General features: G+C 44.4%; 1 protein-coding gene across 1 annotated transcript in view; it reads left to right on the top strand.

The window, feature by feature from the left end:
* PDE6B (phosphodiesterase 6B) overlaps positions 1–23,567 on the top strand; it is a 103,433-nt gene that overhangs the window by 56,258 nt on the left and 23,608 nt on the right. Inside the window, exons 13-15 of the mRNA XM_044278160.1 lie at positions 14,311–14,418; positions 14,616–14,725; positions 18,251–18,338. Coding sequence (XP_044134095.1) covers positions 14,311–14,418; positions 14,616–14,725; positions 18,251–18,338 — 306 coding nt within the window. The remainder of the gene's footprint in view (positions 1–14,310; positions 14,419–14,615; positions 14,726–18,250; positions 18,339–23,567) is intronic.

Genomic DNA, 23,567 nt, shown 5'->3' with positions numbered 1-23,567 from the left:
TCCATTCTCTGAGTTCCTCCAGGTCGACAATTTTGTTATCAGCTTTGGCGGATTCCGCCAGGTCAAAAATTTTGGCCAATGGACCCATTATGTCAAGCAGCTTATCCTGACAGGCCCGCAGGACTGAATCTAAACCTCTACGAGGGTTCAAACCTGTTTTGGACAGTCATTGCACCATTTTGGGATCGACCACAGGGGTCTCGCAGACCACGGCACTCGGCCCGTAATTTATTTTGGGCTTCTTTACTTAGGGGCATACAGACCATAGCCTCCAGATAATGTGCCACATAAGTAGCAGGGATCCACTCAAAGGATCGAGGATGGTGTAGTGTGTCCGGATCAAACAAGGGTTTACCCGCCGGGTCCATAAGGGAGGCGGATTACGCCAGGGTCAGGTTAGGATTAGAGCCGGTAGGCGGCAATCCCAAAGGGGGGTCCCCTTTTGTTGTAGGGTCCACAATGATATCTACCAGATCCTCATCTGAGCCAAGCACTGCGAGATCTCGGGCACCCGGCTTAGAGAGGAGAGCCGAAAGCAGGAAGACGGAATTAAAATGGCGCCTGAAATCTCGCGGGATCTTGGCGCCGAAGAGGACAAAGTACAAGATGGAGGTAGACTAATGAGCGAAGGGGAGGGGGGAAGGAGCGGGAGAGATATCCGCCAGGTACAAACAAAAAATGGTGACTGGAGGATAACGAAAAAAGGACCGAAGATTAGAATTATGCCTCCAGCAAGTGGAGCTGCTGAGGTAAATAGGGCAAGACCAATAAGGAAACTAAATAACAATAATGATACCTAATACATGGGTGATAAACGATAAGAGGATAATAATAATAAGGATAATAATGATAATAAAAGAAAGACCAATCAAATGGGATGAAAAAGGTTATACAGTAAATATGTAATAGGTACTTAGCTGAGGTGGCAGCAGCAAAGAAAGAGGAAGGTCCCAGTCGTAAGGGTTTATATATACAGAGACTGTGGGGATGAGTTATTGCCATGGTTACTGTTTGTACTTCATTTTTTCTTTGCTGCTATGGTGGTTCAGTAAAGAAAGTGTTAAAGCAATAGGAGCCTCCGTGTCTTGATATAAAATCATATTTAGCATGGCTGGATCTTAGCAAGGTTCCAAGTAGAGCTTCAACTTGCAACAAGAAGAAATGGGAGTGAGACAAAACATTTTTTGAGCATTCAATTTAATGAAAACAGCGAATAAACTGAAACAGGCTGTTTTTCAGCTGATCAAAAGTTTAGGACCACATGCCTCTAAAAGGCCAAATCTGTGCAAAGATGTGGATTCATTGTCATTTTCTGTCAGGTAGTCACACGTTGTGATTACAAAGGCAAAAAAACTGCTCGTTTGGACTTTGCAAGAGAGCACCAAACATGGGACATTCAAGGTAGAAGAAAGTTTTATTCTCTTATGAGAAAAAATTTAACCTTGATGGTCCTGATGGTTTCCAACGTTACTGGCATGACAAGCAGACCCCACCTGAGATGTTTTCTACGCGCCACATGGGGGGGCCATAATGGTCTGGGGTGCTTTTTCCTTCAGTGGAACAATGGAGCTTCAGGAAGTGCAGGGGCGTCAAACGGCCACTGGTTATGTCCAGATGTTGCAGAGAGCATTCCTCATGACTGAGGGCCCTCGTCTGTGTGGTAACAACTGGGTTTTTCAACAGGACAACGCTACAGTACACAATGCCCGCAGGACAAGGGACTTCTTCCAGGAGAATAGCATCACTCTTTTGGCCCATCCTGCGTGTTCCCCTGATCTAAATCCAATTGAGAACCTTTGGGGATGGATGGCAAGGGATGTTTACAAAAATGGACAATAGTTCCAGACAGTAGATGGCCTTTGTGCGGCCGTCTTCACCACTTGGAGAAATGTTCCCACTCACCTCATGGAAACGCTTGCATCAAGCAAGCCGAAACGAATTTTTTAAGTAATAAACAATAACGGCGGAGCTACTTATTACTGAGTTCATGTTTGGAAGTTGGATTTCTGTTTTGGGGAGGTATGGTCCTAAACTTTTGATCAGCTGAAAAACAGCCTGTTTCAGTTTATTCGTTGTTTTCAATAAATTGAATGTGCAATGAGCAGGGATTTCGGTACAGTGGGTCAGCTATGCAGTGGGTCAAAATATAAGTTGAATAGTTTGTGACGCCAATTGCAGCTTGCGCAGGTACTGTAGCAGGGCCCTTTAAGATGTTATAACTCACTTACCAGGTGAGGAATGCCAGAGGGGGATAAAGTCTCTGTATAGCAAATATGGTAGTGTCAACGGTGTCTCCTACCTTGGTACGGCTGGACGCCTGGATCCTGGCTCACTTGCAATAAATTGAGTGTAGTCAATAGGAGTTATGGTGGAATGATTGAGAACCAGACAGAAGATATAATCCAACTCGTCTTTACTGAATGGCAGCTTTAAATCCATATAAGTTACAGCAATAGTCTTGGGTCCCAGCAGGTATTGGCAATATGTGGCAGGAATTTATATCTATTCTGCTTCTGATCATATACCTAAAGAGTCTGGCAGGTATTAGTCTTCTTCTCTGTCTGTCTTTTGCTTGTAATGGGCCTGACTAGCTGAGGAGGAATTTGGCTTCTCCTGGACTTTGCCAAGCTGGCTAGAGGCTGGAGATGGCTGCTTTTCTTGTCAACCAGCTGAAGTAGATGACTCAGGCTGGGAAAATGAATCTTTGCCTCAGCCGAGGCGGGATCCAGGGTTGGGATCCCTGGTTCTGGGAGCTCCTACCAACACAACCTACCCCAGCAGCGGGTGGCTGGTACACTGACTGCACTTCCTTCTCCTCCTCATGAGACAGGACATGGGAACTTCCCACTTCTGCTCACACAGGGGAGCCCAGACTGGAATGGACTATTCCAGACTAGATATACTAACTAACCATGGACTGCTTACACATTGCTGCCACCTGCTGGTGTACATGGAAAATTACAGCAATAATATAAAACAGGCATAGAAAATACATATAATGGAAAATGCAAAGCAAGATTACACAAGATGATAATACATACACACCTAACATGCTGTAACAGGGGAACAGAGCTTTTTGTGACATACTCTGGGAGGTTACAAATGCTCAAAAAATGTTTTGTCTCACTCCCATTTCTTCTTGTTGCATGTTGAAGCTCTACTTGGAAACTTGTTAAGATCCAGCCATGCTAAATATGATTTTTTGCAATTTTTCAAGTGGTCCTAAACTTTTGATCAGGACTGTATCATATGTAATCATATGTGAATTACAAATACAACCCCAATTCCAAATAAGTTGGGGTGCTGTGTGAAGTAAATATAATAAAAACAGAAAACAGTGATTTTCAAATCTCATAGACCCATATTTTATTCAAAATAGATCATAGAACACATATCAGATGTTTTACCATGATCAGTGACACATTTTACCATTCCTTGAAAGAAATGAACTAATTTAGTGTCCCTCTGGACCACCACCTCACCTCCTCTAAGGACAAATAGCAATTCAAAGTCGGGTTTAGTACAGAGGTACCAACTGGTCGCAAACCCCACTTCGGATTGCTATTTTAAAATCTTTTTAAAGACGCAGAGGTGATTACTGAATTAATTCACCGAAGTCTCGTGAAACTTTGGGTGAAAGGAATTTTGCCTATACAGAAGCAATACAGTTCAATGCTGTATGGAGACAGCATAAAAGCCAAAGCACTTGAACGAATTGACTTCAGATCTCTGATTTGAAGCTCGATTCGCTCAACACTGAATGCAGCATTCCCTGGGGGCCCTTAAAGAGGACCTTTCACTTGTATAAACTATGTGAACTGAGTATGCTGCCATATAGAGCGGCGCCCGGGGATCTCACTGCACTTACTATTATCCCCGGGCGCCACTCCGTTCCCCCGTTATAGGCTCCGGTACCTTTGCTTCTTAAGTTATAGTAGGCGGGTCTTCCCTTGTCCTGTGGGCGTCTCCTTCTCCCAGGCTGTGATCTGTGCGCTGCGATTGGCCAGCGCTGCAGCCTAGGAGAAGGAGACGCCCACAGGACAAGGGAAGACCCGCCTACTATAACTTAAGAAGCAAAGGTACCGGAGCCTATAACGGGGGAACGGAGTGGCGCCCGGGGATAATAGTAAGTGCAGTGAGATCCCCGGGCGCCGCTCTATATGGCAGCATACTCAGTTCACATAGTTTATACAAGTGAAAGGTCCTCTTTAAATCACTAGCATCTAGTATTGACTGCCTGCTTTGTCCCCTGCACTCATGGATTTCAATAATAAAATACTTCACCACAAAAATTGGGAGAAAGCCAAATAGAATATGTCTGTTGGAATAAAAAGTCTCTAGATAACCCCCAAAAATAATGTTCAATGACCCAATAGCATAGGACAGCTGTATTGTGTAAACAAATAAGTTCTTCAAGATATAGTATATAGTATGGCCGGGCATTATTCACACATGGGATATGGTTTTTTGATCCTGCTGTCTGTTAATCCGGACCTCAATGGTTTCCACACTGACAACAAGTTGAATGCTAGATCAGGGGTGCACAATAATTATGTGCGGCCCCCAATCATATGGTAACAGACACGTATGTCTATGTCTTGTGGCTACTTACATATATTTTTCATGTATTCTCCCATTAGATGGGAGTACTAGAAATGTAACCAGACATTTATAGTATATACTATATGTACAATATGTACATAAATTACAGTATTTCAGTTGTTAATATGCTTTTAAATTTTACTTTGACCCTTGTCGTTGGTTCAGTCTGACAGTGTGGCCCCCAGCCAGAAAATGTTGTGCATCCCTGTGCTAGACGGTACTTACATATATTTCCAAGACTTAGAGCGTAGTTGTATTTTTATATTTGCATAATTGTTTCTTCCATAGATTTCTTACTGTAAATTAGTTTGACAGCAAAGTTGTATATCCCTCCTCACTAAAAGCTATAACCAAATTTAACCCCTTAACAACCACCAATATGTCTTTATGTGACGGCTGTTAAGAGGCCGTATGTCACAGTGCTTGTGTTTACAGCATTGTTGCATAAGCCCTGGGTCAGGTCAAGCAGATGTTGGGGGTCTACTGAGACTAGAAAAAATAAGCAAAAAATGCTGAAAAGGTGTTTTGTCCAACAACAGTGCTTTTGCCTCTAAAGACCTTTATTTTGTAAAAATAAAATAAACAAAAACCTACACAAAAGAGCTGTACAAGTCTACTGTTTGTGAATCTTTTATAATCAGAAGTAGTGAAAATATGAATTTTTGTTCTTGGAGATTCTGCTTCTTAAGTGCAATGGAGAAGGCTTTACTGTGAGGTGTTGTCGGTTCTATGCATTGAGCTGTTCCACAACACCCCCACCACTCTACTCTGACCAGGAGACCAATTCTGTTGTCACTCAGCAGAAGGGAGGGCTGTGAAGTATCTCAATGCAGAGAGCACTTCACAGTTAAGTCCTGCCTCCAGTGCACTTATGGAGCAGAATTTGCCAGAATAAAAGTTTATATTCTCACTACTCCTGCACTCCCCGTCCCCTTCTTAGTGCTGTCAGTAGTTTAGCATAGTCAAATATGAGGACAGATTCCCTTTAAAAAACAAAACTAAAACTTTTATCAATCAAATAAAACTCCCCTTCACAATAAAGATCCCTGCTAAGGCCTAACATAATATGATCACAGCAATTAAATAGGTAAGCAGATACATTTAAAACTAGGAACACACCACAGAATCCTCAGTAGATACAAAACCCAATAAATAATATGCTCAGTATCAAAATACTCAGAATGTAAAATATGCATAAACTGATAAAGTGCAGAAAGAATAATAAGAAAAAGTGTTATAGTGCAAAAAGAGAATGAAAAGAAAATTCATGATGTGACATCCATTATGTGCAATAATACTAATATGCAGCTGCAAAAACAACACTACAGTGGTACACAATCTGTCAGAACCCAAGGTTCCCCTTCATCAAAACAATATGTTTGAGGATATCACTGTGGAAGCTCCTTTGGCACCAGCTGAATGCTCCAAAAATGGTGTATATAAAAATGATGTTCCTTAAGTGTGAGTCAAACATACAAAAGAAGGGCTCCTTATATGGTGTCTTAGAGCTGAAATTGACAACTAACCTAGTGTGTCAGCTACCAACTACAAACCGGATTCCAAAAAAGTTGGGACACTATACAAATCGTGAATAAAAACTGAATGCAATGATGTGGAGGTGCCAACTTCTAATATTTTATTCAGAATAGAACATAAATCACGGAACAAAAGTTTAAACTGAGAAAATGTACCATTTTAATGGAAAAATATGTTGAATCAGAATTTCATGGTGTCAACAAATCCCCCAAAAGTTGGGACAAGGCCATTTTCACCACTGTGTGGCATCTCCCCTTCTTACAACACTCAACAGATGTCTGGGGACCGAGGAGACCAGTTTCTCAAGTTTAGAAATAGGAATGCTCTCCCATTCTTGTCTAATACAGGCCTCTAGCTGTTCAATCGTCTTGGGCCTTCTTTGTTGCACCTTCCTCTTTATGATGCGCCAAATGTTCTCTATAGGTGAAAGATCTGGACTGCAGACTGGCCATTTCAGTACCCGGATCCTTCTCCTACGCAGCCATGATGTTGTGATTGATGCAGAATGTGGTCTGGCATTATCTTGTTGAAAAATGCAGGGTTTTCCCTGAAAGAGATGACGTCTGGATGGGAGCATATGTTGTTCTAGAACCTGAATATATTTTTCTGCATTGATGGTGCCTTTCCAGACATGCAAGCTGCCCATGCCACACGCACTCATGCAACCCCATACCATCAGAGATGCAGGCTTCTGAACTGAGCGTTGATAACAACTTGGGTTGTCCTTGTCCACTTTGGTCCCAGATTTCCAAAAAGAACTTCGAATCGTGACTCGTCTGACCACAGAACAGTCTTCCATTTTGCCACACTCCATTTTAAATGATCCCTGGCCCAGTGAAAACGCCTGAGCTTGTGGATCTTGCTTAGAAATGGCTTCTTCTTTGCACTGTAGAGTTTCAGCTGGCAACGGCGGATGGCACGGTGGATTGTGTTCACTGACAATGGTTTCTGGAAGTATTCCTGAGCCCATTCTGTGATTTCCTTTAAAGTAGCATTCCTGTTTGTGGTGCAGTGTCGTTTAAGGGCCCGGAGATCACGGGCATCCAGTATGGTTTTACGGCCTTGACCCTTACGCACAGAGAATGTTCCAGATTCTCTGAATCTTCGGATGATGTTATGCACAGTTGATGATGATAGATGCAAAGTCTTTGCAATTTTTCGCTGGGTAACACCTTTCTGATATTGCTCCACTATCTTTCTGCGCAACATTGTGGGAATTGGTGATCCTCTACCAATCTTGGCTTCTGAGAGACACTGCCACTCTGAGAAGCTCTTTTTATACCCAATCATGTTGCCAATTGACCTAATTAGTGTTAATTGGTCTTCCAGCTCTTCTTTATGCTCAAATTTACTTTTTCCAGCCTCTTATTGCTACTTTTGCCAACTTTTTTGGGATTTGTTGACACCGTGAAAATTTGAATCAATGTATTTTTCCTTTAAAATTATACATTTACTCGGATTAAACGTTTGATCTGTCATCTACGTTCTATTACAAATAAAATATTGACATTTGCCATCTCCACATCATTGCATTCAGTTTTTATTCACAATTTGTTTAGTGTCCCAACTTTTTGGGAATCCGGTTTGTACAACGGGACTATTCCAAGAGTTAGCAGACTGGTGGCTCCACTACAACGAAGACCAGATCCCTGTATAAGGGTTAAAAGATGAAAACTAGGGGACCGCCAGGATAATGACCTCAGGTCTAGCCCAACGTCAAACACAGTGGTTCCACAACCATCATCTCTAACACACTTGAGACAAAGGCATCTTCTTCTATTACTCCAAGGTACAGTTCTAATGGTTACCTTCACATATCCATTATATATGCTTTCAGCAATGGACAGAGTCGATATGGACATGGGCAAGTCTGTGGATATACAGTCCCATACACAGCAGACCATGATAGACTGTGTGTCCTGACATGTTGCTATCACAATCAGCAATGCATTTTTCAGCAATTTGCCCTACCGTTGCTCTTCTATGGGATCAGACAGGCTAGTGTCACGGCTGTTTAAGGGTAACCAGAGCATACACAGTAAGAAGAGCTACTGACCGGACCCCAAACTAGGGAAGAGAAAGGGTGACCCCTGTCAGACCCTCAACACTCTCCCTATGCTGCTAAAGCACATGCCCGGATCCAAATGGTGGAACGAGGCATGCCCACGTACCTTAGACTGATGAGCCCTGTAACCCCTACAATAGTGGAAGGGGCACGGCCACCGATGCCCTGCTCAGAATATGGAGGGAACCGTGGCCACCTCAGATCCAGTCAGGAAATCACCAGGTACACAACAAAGTCTGCACACTTAGCTGATGGAGCTGCAGCCGCAGAGAAGACTGATCCAAGGGCCGCTGGCAATATCCGGAGTGCTTGCAGCAGCAGAACACAGGTCCAGAGAACTAGTAGCTAAAGAAGTGAAGATACTCAAGGCAGAGCTACAACTGAAAAGAGAAATATAATCCACGCCCTGCAATAGGAGGAGGGGTGATTTAAAGGCAGGGAAATCAAAGGCAGGAGAGACAGCTGGGAGTAAAGACCTCATCACAGGGGCGGAGAAACAGAACAGTGAGAACACCTCCAAACTCTAAGTGACATCATCACAGGGGTGGAGACACAGAGCTGTGAGAACGTCTCAAAGCTCTGGTAGTGACAGTACCCCCCCCCTCTACGGGTGGACTCCGGACACCCAGGACCCACCTTCCCAGGATGAGCCCTATGAAATGCCCTGATAAGGCGAGTGGCTTTAATGTCCGACATCGGAACCCACATCCTCTCCTCAGGACCATAACCCTTCCAATGAACGAGGTACTGAAGAGAACCGCGGACAATGCGAGAGTCCACAATTCTGGAAACCTCAAACTCCAGATTGCCATCAACCAAAATCGGAGGAGGAGGCAAAGAGGAGGGTACCGTGGGCTGGACATATGGTTTTAAGAGAGATCTGTGAAATACATTATGTATCTTCCAAACCCGTGGAAGATCAAGGCGGAAGGCAACAGGATTGATGACTGACAACATTTTATAAGGCCCAATAAACTTGGGACCCAATTTCCAGGAGGGAACCTTCAGTTTAATATTTCTTGTAGACAACCACACCAGATCACCCACATTCAGGTCCGGACCAGGCACACGTCTCTTATCAGCCACACGCTTATACTTCTCACTCATCTTTCTGAGATTACTCTGAATCTTTTGCCAAATGGTAGACAAAGACGAGGAAAATCTCTCCTCCTCAGGTAAACCAGAAAGAGCCCCTCCCGAGAATGTCCCAAACTGCGGATGGAACCCATATGCACCAAAAAATGGTGACTTATCAGAAGATTCCTGACGACGGTTGTTCAAAGCAAACTCAGCAAGAGGGAGAAATGAACACCAATCCTCCTGGTTCTCTGCCACAAAACAGCGCAAATATGTCTCCAGATTCTGATTGAGGCGCTCAGTCTGACCATTCGACTGAGCAGAAGAGAAGGACAGCCGAACCCCCAGGCGAGAACAGAAAGCCTTCCAGAACCTGGACACAAACTGCGTGCCTCTATCGGAAACAATCTCAGAGGGAATGCCGTGCAATTTAACAATATGATCGACAAAAGCTTGCGCCAACGTTTTAGCATTGGGTAAACCAGGGAAAGGAACGAAATGAGCCATCTTGCTAAAACGGTCCACGACCACCAGGATCACCGACTTCCCCGAGGAACGAGGAAGATCCGTGATAAAGTCCATGGACAGGTGTGTCCAAGGACGGGAAGGTATGGGTAACGGGAGAAGGGAACCTGAAGGTCGTGAACGAGGGACCTTAGCGCGAGCGCACGTCTCACAAGCCGCCACAAAACCCTCCACAGACTTACGAAGAGCCGGCCACCAAAATCTCCGAGCAATGAGATCTACCGTGGCTCTACTCCCGGGGTGACCAGCAAGAACCGTATCATGATGTTCCTTAAAGAGTTTGTGACGTAGCTCAGGAGGCACGAACAACTTCCCGGAGGGACAACGGGCAGGTGCCTCAGACTGGGCAGCCTGGACCTCGGCCTCCAAATCGGAATATAGAGCAGAAACAACTACCCCCTCCGCCAAAATGGGACCCGGGTCCTCGGAGTTTCCTCCTCCCGGAAAACAGCGAGAGAGAGCATCAGCCTTCACATTCTTGATCCCAGGGCGGAAAGTAACAACAAAATTGAATCTGGAGAAGAACAGAGACCATCTGGCCTGTCTCGGATTCATACGCCTGGCCGACTCCAAGTACGCCAGATTCTTATGGTCGGTAAAAACGGTGATAGGGTGCCTGGCCCCCTCCAACCAATGGCGCCATTCCTCGAAAGCCAACTTGATGGCCAACAACTCCCTATCTCCCACATCATAGTTTCTCTCTGCCGGGGAGAGTTTTCTAGAGAAAAAGGCACAAGGTCGCCATTTGGCAGGAGAGGGGCCCTGGGACAAAACTGCACCCACACCCACCTCGGAAGCATCCACCTCAACAATAAAAGGTAAGGAAACATCGGGATGCACCAAGATGGGAGCAGACGCAAAACTCTCTTTAATCTTAGAAAAGGCTGCAAGCGCCTCCTCCGACCAAGAGGAAAAATCCGTCCCCTTTTTTGTCATGTCAGTAAGGGGTTTGACAATAGAGGAATAATTCAAAATGAACTTTCTGTAGTAGTTAGCAAAACCCAGAAAGCGCATCAATGCCTTCTGATTTTCAGGAAGCTCCCACTCCAGCACAGCACGGACCTTCTCCGGATCCATGCGAAAACCAGAAGCAGAGAGGAGAAAACCCAGAAATTGAATCTCCGATACCATAAAAAGACATTTCTCCAGCTTGGCATACAGTTTATTTTCCCGCAGTATCTGCAGGACCTGAAAAAGATGATCCTGATGGGTCTGAACATCAGGGGAAAAAATCTAAATATCATCAAGATACACCAATACAAATTTCCCCATTAAATGATAGAAAATACTATTAACAAAATGCTGAAAGACGGCCGGAGCATTCATCAGGCCGAAAGGCATAACGAGATTCTCGAAATGCCCGTTAGGGGTATTAAAGGCCGTTTTCCATTCATCCCCCTCTCTGACCCTGACCAGGTTGTACGCGCCTCTCAGATCCAATTTGGAAAACACCTTGGCCCCAACAATTTGGTTGAAGAGGTCCGGGATCAGAGGAAGGGGATAGGGATCGCGAATCGTGATACGGTTCAGCTCCCTAAAATCTAAGCAAGGTCTCAGAGAGCCATCTTTTTTTTTAACAAAAAAAAAACCCGCGGCAACAGGCGACTTTGAGGGACGAATATGCCCCTTCTCGAGACTCTCGGAGATATAGGTTCGCATTGCGAGTCTTTCCGGTTGTGAGAGATTGTAGAGGCGTGCCTTTGGCAGCTTGGCGCCGGGAATGAGGTTAATGGGACAGTCAAACTCCCGGTGAGGAGGTAGCTCCTGAACACCGCTCTCAGAAAACACATCCGAGAAATCAGAGAGAAATGATGGCAGAGTTTTAGTAGACACCTCTGCAAGAGTGGCTGTGAGACAATTCTCTCTACAAAAGTCACTCCACTCATTTATTTGCCTTCCTTGCCAATCAATAGTGGGGTTATGTCTAGTGAGCCAGGGTAGCCCCAAAACTAGAGGAGAAGGCAATCCGTTAAGGACAAAACAAGATATCTCCTCCACATGAGTGTCACCTACAGCTAGCCGGATATTGTGAACAATGCCTTTCAGAGATCTCTGCGAGAGTAGGGGCAGAGTCAATAGCAAAAACAGGTATATCCTTTTCTAATGTACAAACCTGAAAACCATGCAAGGCTACAAATTGAGTGTCAATAAGATTGACGGCCGCTCCACTATCGACAAAAATCTCACAAGGAATGACTTTGCTCTCTAGCGCCACCCTGGCAGACAGGAGAAAACGGGAACTGCAGGTCAAAGGAAAAGCATCAATTCCCACATCAACTTTGCCCAAAGTAGCAGATGAAGCAGAACTTGATGATCTACCTCTTGAGGTTTTTCTCTTATTATCGCTCTTAGTACAGGTCAGGAATCTCCTAGACGGACAAACATTTGCCAAATGACCTATGCCCCCACAACAAAAACACACCATATTCTGAGGACTAAATCGTCTTTTATCAGGGGCAAGTCGGCCTAGCTGCATGGGCTCCTCCTCAGAGGGGAGCGAGACAGGATGAGACCCCTGCATACTGAATGAGTCCGCACCATTGCCCCTAGACTGACAATGGCTGGACGGAGAGGTCTTGTTTCTTTCCCTTAGACGCCTGTCAAGGCGTACCGCTAATGACATGGCAGACTCTAAGGACGTTGGTCTCTCATGGAAAGCAAAGGCATCTTTCAAACCCTCTGAGAGACCATGACAGAACTGACTTCGGAGTGCAGCATCATTCCAGCCTGAATCAGCTGCCCATCTCCGAAATTCAGAACAATAAAGCTCCGCAGACAGTTTGTTCTGGCATAGAACACGTAAGTTCGATTCTGCCAGAGCAACACGATCCGGGTCATCATATATCTGCCCCAGGGCCACAAAAAATCTTTCCACGGATCGAAGGGAAGGATCCCCTGATGGCAGCGAAAAAGCCCAAGTCTGAGCATTACCTCTGAGCAGGGAGATGACAATCCTCACCCTCTGTTCCTCATTACCAGAGGAGTGGGGACACAAACAAAAATGGAGTTTACATGCCTCTCTGAAGCGAACAAAATTCTCACTGCCCCCGGAGAACGTTTCCGGAAGTGAGACCTTTGGCTCGCAACAGACTCCATGAGCCGGAGCAGAGCCCAATGCTTGTAGCTGAGTCAGAGATTGACGGAGATCCGCTACTTCCAAAGAAAGACCCTGCATGCGGTCAACCAGGTCAGAAAGCGGATCCATGTCAACAAGGACGGTTTTGGTGGATTATAATGTCACGGCTGTTTAAGGGTAACCAGAGCATACACAGTAAGAAGAGCTACTGACCGGACCCCAAACTAGGGAAGAGAAAGGGTGACCCCTGTCAGACCCTCAACACTCTCCCTATGCTGCTAAAGCACATGCCCGGATCCAAATGGTGGAACGAGGCATGCCCACGTACCTTAGACTGATGAGCCCTGTAACCCCTACAATAGTGGAAGGGGCACTGGCCACCGATGCCCTGCTCAGAATATGGAGGGAACCGTGGCCACCTCAGATCCAGTCAGGAAATCACCAGGTACACAACAAAGTCTGCACACTTAGCTGATGGAGCTGCAGCCGCAGAGAAGACGGATCCAAGGGCCGCTGGCAATATCCGGAGTGCTTGCAGCAGCAGAACACAGGTCCAGAGAACTAGTAGCTAAAGAAGTGAAGATACTCAAGGCAGAGCTACAACTGAAAAGAGAAATATAATCCACGCCCTGCAATAGGAGGAGGGGTGATTTAAAGGCAGGGAAATCAAAGGCAGGAGAGACAGCTGGGAGTAAAGACCTCATCACAGGGGCGGAGAAACAGAACAGTGAGAACACCTCCAAACTCTAAGTGACATCATCACAGGGGTGGAGACACAGAGCTGTGAGAACGTCTCAAAGCTCTGGTAGTGACAGCTAGCCTTTGCTTCCCATGTGCATCAATGTGCCTTAGGCATCCATAACCCTGTCACTGGTTGTCTTTCTTTAGACCTTCTTTAGACCTCTTTTGGTAGGCTCCTTATGCAGTGTTAGACTGGAGTTCCTTGGGCCCATCAGAGGAAATTATTCCTAGGGCCCAACCCCCATATCATCTATAAAGTCTAATAGGTTTTTATTAAAAAACAAAGACCCTAGTGGTAGGTGACTGGCTCCAAAGGCAACTCCAAAAGTTTTTTTTTTCTCTTCGACCTTTGGGACCCACTATGGGATCAGAGTGCTGGCCCACCTGATGATCCTCTGGTACTCTGGTGAGCCAGTCTGACCATGCCCTTATAATGCATGATAGGAATAACCCACAAGACCTGCTTGTTTGGAGATGCCCTAACCCAGTCATCTGTTCATTGCAGTTTAACCTTTATCAAAGTCGCTCGGATACTTTCCCATTTTTCCTTCTTCAGATTCCATGACTGACAGTTCTTATGCTGTGAAATAAATCAATGTTAATCAAGTCTCCTGTCAGTGGTTTATGTTATGACTGATTGTCGTGTGTATGTGAGTGAGGCTTCTAATTATCTGCCTTTGTCATTTAGGCACTGGTGAGGTTTATGTATGCTATGAAGAAGGGATATAGAAAGGTTACCTATCACAACTGGCGTCATGGATTCAATGTTGCACAAACCATGTTCACACTTCTGATGGTATGTCTCGTTTAGGCTTATGTATAGCTGACCATGTATTTCATGGAAATGCATTTGTATATCTTGCACTGTAAAAACCTCTTAAAGGACTGCATAATTCTTCCAGCTCTGTTCAAACCAAGGATTGTCCTTAGTAAATTTCAGTAGTAGTGTCAAGAAATCAGACTCTTGTTTAACGCTTATTTCCTTATTTATAGACTGGGAAGCTAAAGCGCTATTATACAGATCTAGAAGCCATGGCCATGGTTACTGCAGGGTTTTGCCATGATATAGATCACAGAGGAACTAATAATCTTTACCAGATGAAGTGAGTTTTACATTTATATAGTTTATTATGAATGCAACGGTTTCATCCAATGCATCAAACATTCAATTAATTTACGGATGATTAATGTCTGCTTGCCATAGCCATACCAATATTGTCACAGATACAGTATGGCTGATAATGAGTATTCGTACAAATTATAATGTCTATGGCAAAAACTGTTAGGGTGCTATTACATGTGTATTAGCTAACACAGGTAACACTTGCGGTGTAATTGTATGCGGTATGTTGTATCATGCTAACATTTTTAGTCAAATTTTTTTACTTTAGATGAGAATAAATAAATGTATGAACATGTGTTGTAAAAGCTTATCATAGTTCTGATAGATATAGACATCAGATGTCAGGTAGTCCCTAGTGTAATTTAATTATAATATAATCACAGAGTACCTTCACCAGTGTAAAATCTCTGGTTTAGTACTTTTCACGGGTATCCTTTTTCTTGAAATCTTTGTTATAGCATGGTGCCCTCTTTCTCAAAATCCTCATCCCTCGTACAGTTCCTCCGTATTCTGAGGAACTGTCCCTTTGGGATCCCCTTCTTAGTGGGGTGAGATGAAAACTCCCCCACTGCAGAAAACTGTTAGTAGAGGTCTCTTTACGATGTAAGGGTGTCGACTTCTGGTCACGTGACTTCCGGTTTTCAGCGCACGGGTATTTAGAGCGACGCTGACTGCATGTAGGTATGGACAGACAACGGACTTTCCATCTAGATGGCCACCACTGCACCACCAATGTTCCTGTGCTGACCCAGAACAACCTAATTATCATACCCTCTCCAGGCCTGGCAAGTCAGTTGGGATTAAGGGAAGTATAATACCATTTTCCCCTCTCTGCTACATCAGTAGTTACTTTGATTAGCCTTTCCTACTGTTATTCCAATTTTACTTATATAGCCATATTAGTACTATTAGTAGTTAAAGGGGTTGTCCAGGTTCAGAGCTGAACCTGGACATCCCTCCATTTTCACCCCGGCAGCCCCCTGACATGAGCATCGGAGCAGTTCATGCTCCGATGCTCTCCTTTGCCCTGCGCTAAATCGCGCAGGGCAAAGGCATTTTTCTGAGTTACCCGGTGACGTACCGGGGCTCTCTATGGGGCTGACAGGAACCCCGGTGACGTCACCGGCACTGATGGGCGGGATTTGGCTCTGCCCTAGCCAGTAAAACGGCTAGGGCAGAGCTAAAGCCCGCCCCTCAGAGCCGGTGACGTCACCGAACACACTGCTGGGCGGAAGTTACCGCCCGGCAGTGTGTTATTGTAAACACAAGAGCCTGTGCCCTGCGCGATCTAGCGCAGGGCACGGGAGCGCATCGGAGCATGAGATGCTCCAATGCCAGGCTCAGGGGGGCTGCCGGGGTGAAAATAAGGGTATGTCCGGGTTCAGCTCTGAACCCGGACAACCCCTTTAACTGGTCTGCTGTGTACTTTAAAAGGGGCTTATTAGTATAAGCATTGTGGACATTGGGTGTGTGGTGCAGATGCATGATATTTGGTCCCCATGAGAATTATCATATGGGCATTATCACAATAGTTTAATCTGATTCGCACACATAATTTCCTCCATTTTTGTATTGTTTTATTTGTGGAGTTTTTCTGCTATATGTGGTCCCCTGATGAACTGATCCCAGAGAATGGTTCAGAGAAATGTGTCAGGACAAAGTGTGCATTCCTGAGACATATGGTATGTGCTCCTTTTTTCCACTGGTGATCATATTTGGATGCCGCTGGTTTATTTGGGAGCATATATGTATTATGTGCGATTATTTATCTATGTTGTGACTTTATTATTTTTTGATACATTGACCAATGACATTACTGTTCCACTGTAGTCATAATAGGTCTCTTCTCGGGTGGGGGTATCTATCCCTTGTCAGGGACATATAGGGCCTATCAGGAGGTTCCTGACACGGGATCGCCCCTATCGGGGTGGCCATTCCGTTTTTGCTAGGCAGGGCTTGTAGTTTGATAGGGCAAGTGTGAGGGTTAGATATTTTTCCTTTCCTTGTCCCGTCCAGTCTTATTGACAATTACTTTGTATGGGCACAATCTGGGTGAGTTTTAATGATTATCAGTAAAGGTTACGTTTTTAACACATGTGTTGTAAAAGGACAGTCAAGCCTATAAGGAAATGTCTTGGAGGTATAACTAGCTATTGTATCTCATACTATGTGAAATTCTCAATAGTTTTCATCATTATAGTTATAAGCTGGCAGCAGTTAATTATCAAATTGCACCAATAGCAAAGTTTAGAATCTAACATTAAAGGGGTTGTTTTGTGACAGACAATGGGGGCATATCGCTAGGATATGCCCCCATTGTCTTATAAGTGCAGGTCCCACCACTGGGACCCCCACCTATATCTAGAACGGAGCCCCAAATTTGAAGGAGGGCACACTGCGCGTGCGCAGCCGCCCTCCACTCATTTTCTATGGGGCTGCACCATTTGCTTTGGAGATGCTATTACCGTCAAGCCCATAGAAGTGAAAGTGAGAGATGGTTGGTCATGTGCGGTGTGCTACCATTCACTTCTATGGGGAGCCAACTTGGTGGTGGCCGGACCAGAGTCCTCCAGCCACCACTTTGCGGGGCCCTGTTTTTGATATAGGTTAGGGTGCTAGCAGTGGGACCCACACCTATAAGACAATGGGAGCATATCTCAGCAATATGCCCCCATTGTCTATGATGAGACAACCACTTTAAAGGGAACCTGTCACTGGGATTTTGGGTATAGAGCGGAGGACATGTGTTGCTAGATGGCCGCTAGCACATTCGCAATACCCAGTCCCCATAGCTCTGTGTGCTTTTATTGTGTATAAAAACCGATTTGATACATATGCAAATTAACCAGCGATGAGTCCGAGCTTGAAAATATGACTCTTCTCTGGTCACACAAGTAAGATATGACTCGTTTATGTTAATTTGCATATGTATCAAATCTGTTTTTTTTTACACAATAAAATCACACAGAGCTATGGGGACTGGGTATTGCGGATGTGCTAGCGGCCATCTAGCAACCCATGTCCTCAGCTCTATACACAAAATCCCGGTGACAGGTTCCCTTTAAGGCCTCATGCACAGGGCCATTGAAGTTAATGCAGTGTTAAGCTCTGCCTCTTTCCCAAACTTCTTGTCTGCCTGTGAGCTCATGCTAGTGCACAGAGTCACTCTCTAGCTGAAGATGAAAGGGAATTGAGAAATTAGACTTCTCTGACTTTCTGTAGCAGTTTGCAGATGTCCATGAAGAAAGAAATATTGACAAACTTTCCTGTTCAGGTTATGCTTCTTTTTTCTTCTATTTCAGGGCATAGTGTCTCTTTAAAGTGTCAAAAGGCATAGTCAGCATGTTCCATTTCATACTGAAATACATACTAGTATACCAGTAAACCAGTATACTTTACATATTTAATATTATTCAAACTGTATCTAACATGAGAAACTTTAAGAGGGTTACAATTTAAATTTACTTAGTCATATGTTGTTTTATTAACTATCTGTTTTCCACAGATCTCAACATCCTTTAGCAAAATTACACGGATCTTCAATTTTGGAAAGACATCACTTGGAGTTTGGAAAGTTTCTACTGGCAGATGAGGTGATAAGACTATACTTCATTTTAGGCCCATAAGCTAAGTCAATGAAACACGGGTTAAAGGGGAAATCCAGTAAAATAAAGATTAAAGGGGTTGGATCAAAAGTTGTGATTGTCACTTGATGTCAGTGAATAGGAAAGCTAATGTTTTTATGTAATGGCTTAAAACCTTCAGAAAGCTCCAATTTACTTGCCAACCCTTGAAATTTTGTCACCAAGGGATGACTAAGACAGGTTTTCAGTAGGGATGAGCGAACTCGAACTGTATAGTTCGGGTTCGTACCGAATTTTGGGGTGTCCGTGACACGGACCCGAACCCGGACATTTTCGTAAAAGTCCGGGTTCGGGTTCGGTGTTCGTCGCTTTCTTCGCGCTTTTGTGACGCTTTCTTGGCGCTTTTTGAAAGGCTGCAAAGCAGCCAATCAACAAGCGTCATACTACTTGCCCCAAGAGGCCATCACAGCCATGCCTACTATTGGCATGGCTGTGATTGGCCAGAGCACCATGTGACCCAGCCTCTATTTAAGCTGGAGTCACATAGCGCCGCCCGTCACTCTGCTCTGATTAGTGTAGGGAGAGGTTGCGGCTGCGACAGTAGGGCGAGATTAGGCAGATTAACTCCTCCAAAGGACTTGATTAACTGATCGATCTGCAGCTGTGGATCATTGAGCTGCTGATCCTCAATTGCTCACTGTTTTTAGGCTGCCCAGACCGTTTGTCAGTCACATTTTTCTGGGGTGATCGGCAGCCATTTTGTGTCTTGTGGTGCGCCAGCACAAGCTGCGACCAAGTGCATTTAACCCTCAATGGTGTGGTTGTTTTTTGGCTAAAGCCTACATCAGGGTGAAGCTGTCACACCAAGTGCATTTAACCAGCAATAGTCTGTTTATTTTTTGGCCATATACTACATCAGGGGCAAGCTGCGCCTGTCACCAAGTGCATTTAACCCTCAATGGTGCGTTTGTTTTTTGGCTAAAGCCTACATCAGGGTGAAGCTGTCACACCAAGTGCATTTAACCAGCAATAGTCTGTTTATTTTTTGGCCATATACTACATCAGGGGCAAGCTGCGCCCGTCACCAAGTGCATTTAACCCTCAGTAGTGTGGTTGGTCAAGCTATCACACCAAGTGCATTTAACCAGCAATAGTCTGTTCATTTTTTGGCCATATACTAAATCAGGGGCAAGCTGCGCCCGTCACCAAGTGCATTTAACCAGCAATAGTCTGTTCATTTTTTGGCCATATACTACATCAGGGGCAAGCTGCGCCCGTCACCAAGTGCATTTAACCCTCAGTAGTGTGGTTGGTCAAGCTGTGACACCAAGTGCATTTAACCAGCAATAGTCTGTTCATTTTTTGGCCATATACTACATCAGGGGCAAGCTGCGCCCATCACCAAGTGCATTTAACCAGCAATAGTGTGGTTATTTTTTGGCCATATCCCAGTCTAATTCTGTCACTAAATCCATACCGGTCACCCAGCGCCTAAATACTAGGCCTCAAATTTATATCCCGCTAAATCTCTCATTACCGCTGTCCTGTTGTGGCTGGGAAAGTTATTTAGTGTCCGTCATAGCACATTTTTTGTTCTGGGTTGAAATACAATTCCCAATTTAGCAATTTAAAAATTTAGTGGTTTCTGCTGTATCAGAGCTATTTGAAATCTATCCCTAAAAGGGTATATAATATTCAAGGTGCACATAGGGTCATTCAGAATAACTTCACACACCCGCTACTGTGCATTTCCAAGTCTAATTCTGTCACTAAACCCATACCTGTCACCCAGCGCCTAAATACTAGGCCTCAAATTCATATCCAGCTAAATCTGTCGTTAGTGCTGTAGCTGGGCGAGTTATTTAGTGTCCGTTCAAGCACATTTCTTGTTCTGGGTTGAAATACAATTCCCAATTTAGCAATTTCATAATTTAGTGGTTTCTGCTATATCAGAGCTATTTGAAATCTATCCCTAAAAGGGTATATAATATTCAAGGTGCACATTGGGTCATTCAGAATAACTTCACACACACCCGCTACTGTGTATTTCCAAGTCTAATTCTGGCACTAAACCCATACCTGTCACCCAGCGCCTAAATACTAGGCCTCAAATTTATATCCCGCTAAATCTGTCCTTAGTGCTGTAGCTGGGCGAGTTATTTAGTGTCCGTTCAAGCACATTTCTTGTTCTGGGTTGAAATACAATTCCCAATTTAGCAATTTCATAATTTAGTGGTTTCTGCTATATCAGAGCTATTTGAAATCTATCCCTAAAAGGGTAGATCATATTGAAGGTGCACATAGGGACATTCAGAATAACTTCACACACCCGCTACTGTGTATTTCCAAGTCTAATTCTGGCACTAAACCCATACCTGTCACCCAGCGCCTAAATACTAGGCCTCAAATTTATATCCCGCTACATCTGTCCTTAGTGCTGTAGCTGGGCGAGTTATTTAGTGTCCGTTCAAGCACATTTCTTGTTCTGGGTTGAAATACAATTCCCAATTTAGCAATTTCATAATTTAGTGGTTTCTGCTATATCAGAGCTATTTGAAATCTATCCCTAAAAGGGTATATAATATTCAAGGTGCACATTGGGTCATTCAGAATAACTTCACACACACCCGCTACTGTGTATTTCCAAGTCTAATTCTGGCACTAAACCCATACCTGTCACCCAGCGCCTAAATACTAGGCCTCAAATTTATATCCTGCTAAATCTCTCGTTAACGCTGTCCTGTTGTGGCTGGGAAAGTTATTTAGTGTCCGTCAAAGCACATTTTTTGTTCTGGGTTGAAATACAATTCCCAATTTAGCAATTTCATAATTTAGTGGTTTCTGCTATATCAGAGCTATTTGAAATCTATCCCTAAAAGGGTATATAATATTCAAGGTGCACATTGGGTCATTCAGAATAACTTCACACACACCCGCTACTGTGTATTTCTAAGTCTAATTCTGTCACTAAACCCATACCTGTCACCCAGCGCCTAAATACTAGGCCTCAAATTTATATCCTGCTAAATCTCTCGTTAACGCTGTCCTGTTGTGGCTGGGAAAGTTATTTAGTGTCCGTCAAAGCACATTTTTTGTTCTGGGTTGAAATACAATTCCCAATTTAGCAATTTCATAATTTAGTGGTTTCTGCTATATCAGAGCTATTTGAAATCTATCCCTAAAAGGGTATATAATATTCAAGGTGCACATTGGGTCATTCAGAATAACTTCACACACACCCGCTACTGTGTATTTCTAAGTCTAATTCTGTCACTAAACCCATACCTGTCACCCAGCGCCTAAATACTAGGCCTCAAATTTATATCCTGCTAAATCTCTCGTTAACGCTGTCCTGTTGTGGCTGGGAAAGTTATTTAGTGTCCGTCAATGCACATTTTTTGTTCTGGGTTGAAATACAATTCCCAATTTAGCAATTTCATAATTTAGTGGTTTCTGCTATATCAGAGCTATTTGAAATCTATCCCTAAAAGGGTATATAATATTCAAGGTGCACATTGGGTCATTCAGAATAACTTCACACACACCCGCTACTGTGTATTTCTAAGTCTAATTCTGTCACTAAACCCATACCTGTCACCCAGCGCCTAAATACTAGGCCTCAAATTTATATCCTGCTAAATCTCTCGTTAACGCTGTCCTGTTGTGGCTGGGAAAGTTATTTAGTGTCCGTCAAAGCACATTTTTTGTTCTGGGTTGAAATACAATTCCCAATTTAGCAATTTCATAATTTAGTGGTTTCTGCTATATCAGAGCTATTTGAAATCTATCCCTAAAAGGGTATATAATATTCAAGGTGCACATTGGGTCATTCAGAATAACTTCACACACACACGCTTCTGTGCATTTCCAAGTCTAATTCTGTCACTAAATCCATACCGGTCACCCAGCGCCTAAATACTAGGCCTCAAATTTATATCCTGCTAAATCTCTCGTTAACGCTGTCCTGTTGTGGCTGGGAAAGTTATTTAGTGTCCGTCAAAGCACATTTTTTGTTCTGGGTTGAAATACAATTCCCAATTTAGCAATTTCATAATTTAGTGGTTTCTGCTATATCAGAGCTATTTGAAATCTATCCCTAAAAGGGTATATAATATTCAAGGTGCACATTGGGTCATTCAGAATAACTTCACACACACACGCTTCTGTGCATTTCCAAGTCTAATTCTGTCACTAAATCCATACCGGTCACCCAGCGCCTAAATACTAGGCCTCAAATTTATATCCCGCTGAATTTGAATACAATACATTGGGCCAAATAATATATTTGTTGTTGTGGTGAACCATAACAATGAGAAAAACATCTAGTAAGGGACGCGGACGTGGACATGGTCGTGGTGGTGTTAGTGGACCCTCTGGTGCTGGGAGAGGACGTGGCCGTTCTGCCACATCCACACGTCCTAGTGTACCAACTACCTCAGGTCCCAGTAGCCGCCAGAATTTACAGCGATATATGGTGGGGCCCAATGCCGTTCTAAGGATGGTAAGGCCTGAGCAGGTACAGGCATTAGTCAATTGGGTGGCCGACAGTGGATCCAGCACGTTCACATTTTCTCCCACCCAGTCTTCTGCAGAAAGCGCACAGATGGCGCCTGAAAACCAACCCCATCAGTCTGTCACATCACCCCCATGCATACCAGGGAAACTGTCTCAGCCTCAAGTTATGCAGCAGTCTCTTATGCTGTTTGAAGACTCCGCTGGCAGGGTTTCCCAAGGGCATCCACCTAGCCCTTCCCCAGCGGTGAAAGACATAGAATGCACTGACGCACAACCACTTATGTTTCCTGATGATGAGGACATGGGAATACCACCTCAGCATGTCTCTGATGATGACGAAACACAGGTGCCAACTGCTGCGTCTTTCTGCAGTGTGCAGACTGAACAGGAGGTCAGGGATCAAGACTGGGTGGAAGACGATGCAGGGGACGATGAGGTCCTAGACCCCACATGGAATGAAGGTCGTGCCACTGACTTTCACAGTTCGGAGGAAGAGGCAGTGGTGAGACCGAGCCAACAGCGTAGCAAAAGAGGGAGCAGTGGGCAAAAGCAGAACACCCGCCGCCAAGAGACTCCGCCTGCTACTGACCGCCGCCATCTGGGACCGAGCACCCCAAAGGCAGCTTCAAGGAGTTCCCTGGCATGGCACTTCTTCAAACAATGTGCTGACGACAAGACCCGAGTGGTTTGCACGCTGTGCCATCAGAGCCTGAAGCGAGGCAT

Source organism: Bufo gargarizans, chromosome 1 (genome assembly GCF_014858855.1).
Source record: "Bufo gargarizans isolate SCDJY-AF-19 chromosome 1, ASM1485885v1, whole genome shotgun sequence".
Classification (NCBI taxonomy): Eukaryota; Metazoa; Chordata; class Amphibia; order Anura; family Bufonidae; genus Bufo; species Bufo gargarizans.
The sequence above is the reverse complement of the archived record's forward strand: the minus strand, read 5'-3'. Positions and strand labels throughout refer to the sequence as shown.